Below are 5433 nucleotides of genomic sequence, written 5' to 3' on the forward strand. Positions count from 1 at the left end.
CTTGCTAGACATTATTGAATTCTCAATATCACAATATTTTGAAGTCAATGAAAATAGCAAAGCACATGTAAGCGTCTCCTCATCCTTCTTAATTCCGATAATCTGTAAGTCTATCACAAGTTTATTGAATGCATCTAGATGGTCTTGCAACAAAATACTTGATTCCATGTTAAATATGTGAAGACGCAGTTGTAACAACATCCGTATTGTAATTGGTCGGTCTTGGTAAAACCCTTCTAGCCTATCCCATAATTATTTGACCATCTCCTCGGTACTTGTACTCACCTCACAGAGCATGTTAGGTGCAAGGGATAGTTGGATTACACTCAATGGATTGAACCTTCCCTCTGCAGTAACGCTATCATCTGGATTTTTCAGATATTGAAGTTGTTGTGCCCACTAAATCTATCAGTTTCAAACTTCATCAATCTCATTTTTACTTGTACTTCCTCTCCTACTACAAAGTATTTGAAAATACAAAAAATCAAAGTAATTCTTTTCTGATATGGAAGTTCAGACTGTGCTTCAACCACAGAGCATACTCAGACATAATCTTGGTTCTGATACCAATTGTTGGCGGAAACGTGAAAATATTAAGAACAAGAAAGAACAACAATATTTAACGTGGTTCAGATCAGAATGATCCTACGTCCACCAGAGAACAACTGCCTTTATATTAATAAAGAAAGGGGAGAGATCCCAAATACAACTAAGAGAATTGCTCTATCAATTCTCTACTATTCTAATGTATTTTGCAAATGCCTTAGAATATGAGAAGACAAGAGAGAAATATTTTTTGAGGTGTGTTTCAAATGAATCAAGAGTTACCTATTTATAGGAATAAATTCTTGCTCTTGATGTCATCCATGACATCATATTTTTTCAAGATGTCAAAGTTTACCAAACTTTCATCTACCAAATTTACCAAACTTTCACCTACCAAGTTGCTACATTAAGACTATCTAGAATCTTGTCAATTTTAACAAATACACATAGATCAAGTTTGATCTGATTATGCAACGGTGTCATAAACCTACTGCTGCAGAAATAGGATGAACAAGACTCAAAAGAAATAAACATGTTGTACTGTTCGAGTTTTAGAACTACACAAGTGAAGCCCACAATTGGACCAAAGCTTCAGATTTCCAAAATATGTCGACTGTTGCCGGACCAAGTGTCGATTGTTACCTAATGGTTTAGGGCACGGTTAGAAGTGATCACACCCTTATGCCTTTTTTGCAAATATAAATTGGGATGGGAAAAGAAAAATTTGGGGGAGAAGATAAGGTGGAGAATCAAACCCTCACCAATAAGTTGAAAGTTTAGATAGCCAATCAATTGAACTACTAACATTCTCTTTATCTAGATTGTTGTCGGGGCAACAATATAAAAGAAAGTTTGTAGATCGAATAAGGATTAAATTTAATTCATTTGACAATGACTTATATTTTGTTTGACCAAACGTAACTTTAAAAATTAATTCATCTTGAAAAGAGATTTTTAAAAACATGTTTTTTTTAAAAGTATTTTTCAAAAAAATATATATTTGGCAAGAAACAACTTGTGTTTAGTTAATCAATTTATAAAGTACTTTTGAACAGTAATTAGAATTTGACCAAACTTTTAAAAAGTATTTCTAGGTGTATTTTCTCAAAAGTGAATTTCAAAAAAATATATTTTTTTAAAAAACTAAGTTTCTATAAGACAACTTCTTTACTAATCAAACACCTCAAACAATTTTTCAAAATAAGCATTTTTGACCTCTTCAAAATTTGACCACACGGACTATTAGTTAAGCATCAAATCAACACCCTCAGCCTCAAGTCTCAATTATCTTTAAGCAAACTTCCAAAATGGAATTCTTAATAGACAACTAGCTTAATAAAATTTGTCTTTTAGAGTTAATTTCATTGTACCACTCATTTCTCAAGAATGAATCTGCAGCAATTTTCAATATAAATCATGAATGGGATTATTGTCGTTTCCCCCATTTTCATGATCCACATAGAGTCAAGTATTTGGAGTAATTAATTCCAGATTTCTAACATAACTATCTTTACGTTTATTTCTACTTATTCAGTTTTAGCTTTGCACATACTAATTTTAAAAAATAATAATAAATATGGATATTTTATTACAATGCTCAAATTATTAATTGATGTGTAGTCTTAAATTTTAAGAAATGATTTAGAAATTAAGTAATTAATCCTAAAGATAAAACATAAAAAAATATGTTTTTCTTTTAATATGTTAAAGGTGATAACAAAATTGAAAATGTATTTATAGTAGAGTGAAAGTAAAAGTGAAGTAAAAAAATAGAACGTGAATCTAATTCAATCTCAAAAATTAGCTCATGAGATGCAAATTGTCTAAATCTATAAAAATATACTAAATCTTCCATCCCTAACTGATGGGCGATGGGGGATACTCAATGACCTGCCACACCTATAACTGAACATATGATGAGTGAGCAATTTAATATATAAGCTCAATATCGATAAATCATGAATTAGGATGTATTTGACTCTGCTAACAAGAGTAAACTTGAAAGTGATTGTATTTGGAAGATATTAGAAACCGTGGACTACCCCTAGTTTCCCTTCCCACGTTATAGTCAGGAAACCATTGGCTCATACGATCTCTATTTCTTGTTTGCTTAATTTATTATTGGACCTTTATTCGATGATAATATTCTATACATGAAATTAACATATTAAATGAACACACATGGACTACATATTACTTAAAAGGTATAAATAAAACAACGTTAAGAAAATTACTAACAATAAGTACAATTAAATTGATAATTGAATTCAAGTAAATTAATCTCAGTAATACTAAAGATGTCATATTTTGCTAGTAAGATATTAAAGTAAGACTTGATATATTTTAAAGTAGTACTTCACACGTCATTCTAGTTTAGCCTTGAGGTAAATACTTGTGTGTTTATACTTAATTAAAAAATTAATTTTAAAAATTAATAAATCAAATTTAAAAGCCATATTAATTAACTATGATTAAGTGATAAAAAGTATATATGCAAAATATAAATTTTATATAATTAAATCAGCAACATCTTGAAAAATGATTAAGTTACAAAAAATCATTAATAGCCTCTCAATTGTAAGAGATAGTACCTCCTAATAACTTCACAACATAATATAATAAGCAATTTCAAAAATATATTATCCTGTAACAACATTCATTCAACATTTTTTTCCCTCTAAATTAAATTTGGTAAAAACTAGAGACATTTTCCTGCATATCCAGCATTTCTGAATAGTGCCTGCTTTATCTCTTCTGCATTTGTAACTCCTCTTTGCTCCATTTTCTATCATCATATCACCAACAAAAAAAACAATTTTGTTCTAATTAAATTATCATCAAATAGAGAGATTTTTATAATATTAAATATATACCAAAATCTTAGTCTGAACTAGTAATATCAAGTTAAAAGTTGAGATAATAGCCGATTTTAATGAAAAACATTTTCTGGAAAATATTTTTCCACGAACTAAACACATGAAAATTACTTGTTAACAAAAAAATGTTTTGTAAAAAAAAAAGAAAAGATGATTGAATTTTATACCTCATTGAAAGAAGCTTGCATTGCAAAATCATTGAAACAACTTATAATACATTGTTGAGGCTCTAAGCCTAAGGCCTCTAGTTTTGTCAATGTTGATAGCAAAAGACTAGACTTCCCTGCACAATTGATCTCCACTCTTGTATCAATATTATTCCTTTCCACATTAAACTGCAAAAAAGTACATCACACCAAAGTAAATTAATAATAATCAATGGATTGAAAATAAGCTTAATTTAATTATACATAAACAAATAATGTATTTTTTTTAGATATATACAAAATTCGAGCCAAACATACTAATAATGAAAGGCCACCTTAGGAGAATTTCTGATAAACATTTCGATGGGCTTTTCGTTCTTGAAAATGCTCATCAAGCTTAGTTGATTTGACCCTAATTTCATTTCTTCTTGCAAATTATTGATTTTCTCTAGAAGTTCTTTTGTGTAGTCGATAGTGTCTCGTAAGATTGACATTCTATCCATCTGCAAAAATCAATTAATTATATCAGAATAAGATCTCGAGTTTAACTCAATCATTAGATATGAGTCATAAGACAAGAATTACTCAAAACCATATATTTAGAGATAATGCTTAACTAATATTGGACATTTAACAAAAAAGAATAGAGAAAAAAAAACTAAGAGCTAGATTTAGGCTCTATTTATTAATTTACCTTACTAATTTTGGGAACAATAGATCTAAGCATAGAAAGACGACCATTGAGCCTTTTCCTTCTTCTTCTTTCAGCCATTAAGTTCTTAGAAGGCTCCCCATTCGCCTTCTTTGTTTTCGCCTTTTTATCGGGGCACAAATCAATATTGAAATTAGTAGGAGCTATAGCAGCTGACGATACAGTTGATTGTGTTCTCTCCAATTTGCAATCACCAAATTTTTCATCTTCAAATATTGATGAGAAATCTTCTAATTGGGAAGTGAAAGGGGAAATGAAAGAATGTAGTGGGGACAATTCATCTACTTGTTGTGTACTATAAAATTCACTTAGTAAAAATGAAGAGTTTTGGCTTTGGTCAATTGGCAAATTATTATGGTAGTCTTCAAAAGAAGTAGTAGTAGTTGTAGTAGAATGAAGAGGAGTTTCCTCAAAACAACCATAATTATTGATACAATTGAAATTACTACCATTCATTTCCATGGGTAAACAAGTACTTTCCCATAAATCACTTCTTAAAGCAAATAATTCATCTAATAAGAATCCATTCTCACTATAATAATCCTCCATGTTTTTTCTTGAAAAATGTTTTTTAGGAGGCTAATAAAAATCTATGGAGGAATTTTAGACAAAAGTTGTAGTAGTATGTAGGACAAGTATAGGAGCATATTTATAAGGAAACAAAACATATGTACGTACTATATTATATATTATGCTTTAATAATTATCATCTACAGAATAGACAAATTCCTAGTTGAGTTTTTTAAAAAGGCTTAATACAGAATTGTATCATTTAACTTGTACTTAATTGTCATTGTTCTTCAACATAATTTTAAATGTGCACAAGTATATACTTAATTAAACTTGTATAAAGTTGAACAAGTAGATAAGTGTGTCCTACGTGAGATAATACACATAAAATGCCATATGGGATACAAATTTTCTTATAAAACACCCGTTTCTACTTATTTAATTTTATATAAATTTAAGTGTTGATTTATGTATAATAGTGCCTTACAACTTTTGTCCTTAGCTCAGAATTTCAAATAGTTTGAAGTTTGGCCGCTAGTAATTAACTAGACGTCAATTTTTCGAATACTGATAAAATATTGATAAACTTGTTTGAATGTTATTTCAAGTGAAATAGTATTTTCGCTCATATAATTTTAACTAA

General features: G+C 29.2%; 1 protein-coding gene across 1 annotated transcript; it reads right to left on the reverse strand.

Annotated features, from left to right (window-relative positions):
* Positions 1 to 3077: 3077 nt before the first annotated feature.
* Positions 3078 to 4879, reverse strand: LOC129889789 (transcription factor bHLH93-like). Its single transcript, XM_055965242.1, has 4 exons — positions 4263 to 4879; positions 3904 to 4071; positions 3590 to 3757; positions 3078 to 3331 (listed from the first exon to the last, which is right to left on the reverse strand). The coding sequence occupies exons 1-4, from the start codon at positions 4827 to 4829 to the stop codon at positions 3245 to 3247; spliced, it is 990 nt and encodes a 329-aa protein (XP_055821217.1). The 5' UTR covers positions 4830 to 4879; the 3' UTR covers positions 3078 to 3244.
* Positions 4880 to 5433: the final 554 nt, after the last annotated feature.

The sequence above is a fragment of the Solanum dulcamara genome, chromosome 1 (genome assembly GCF_947179165.1).
Source record: "Solanum dulcamara chromosome 1, daSolDulc1.2, whole genome shotgun sequence".
Lineage (NCBI taxonomy): Eukaryota > Viridiplantae > Streptophyta > Magnoliopsida > Solanales > Solanaceae > Solanum > Solanum dulcamara.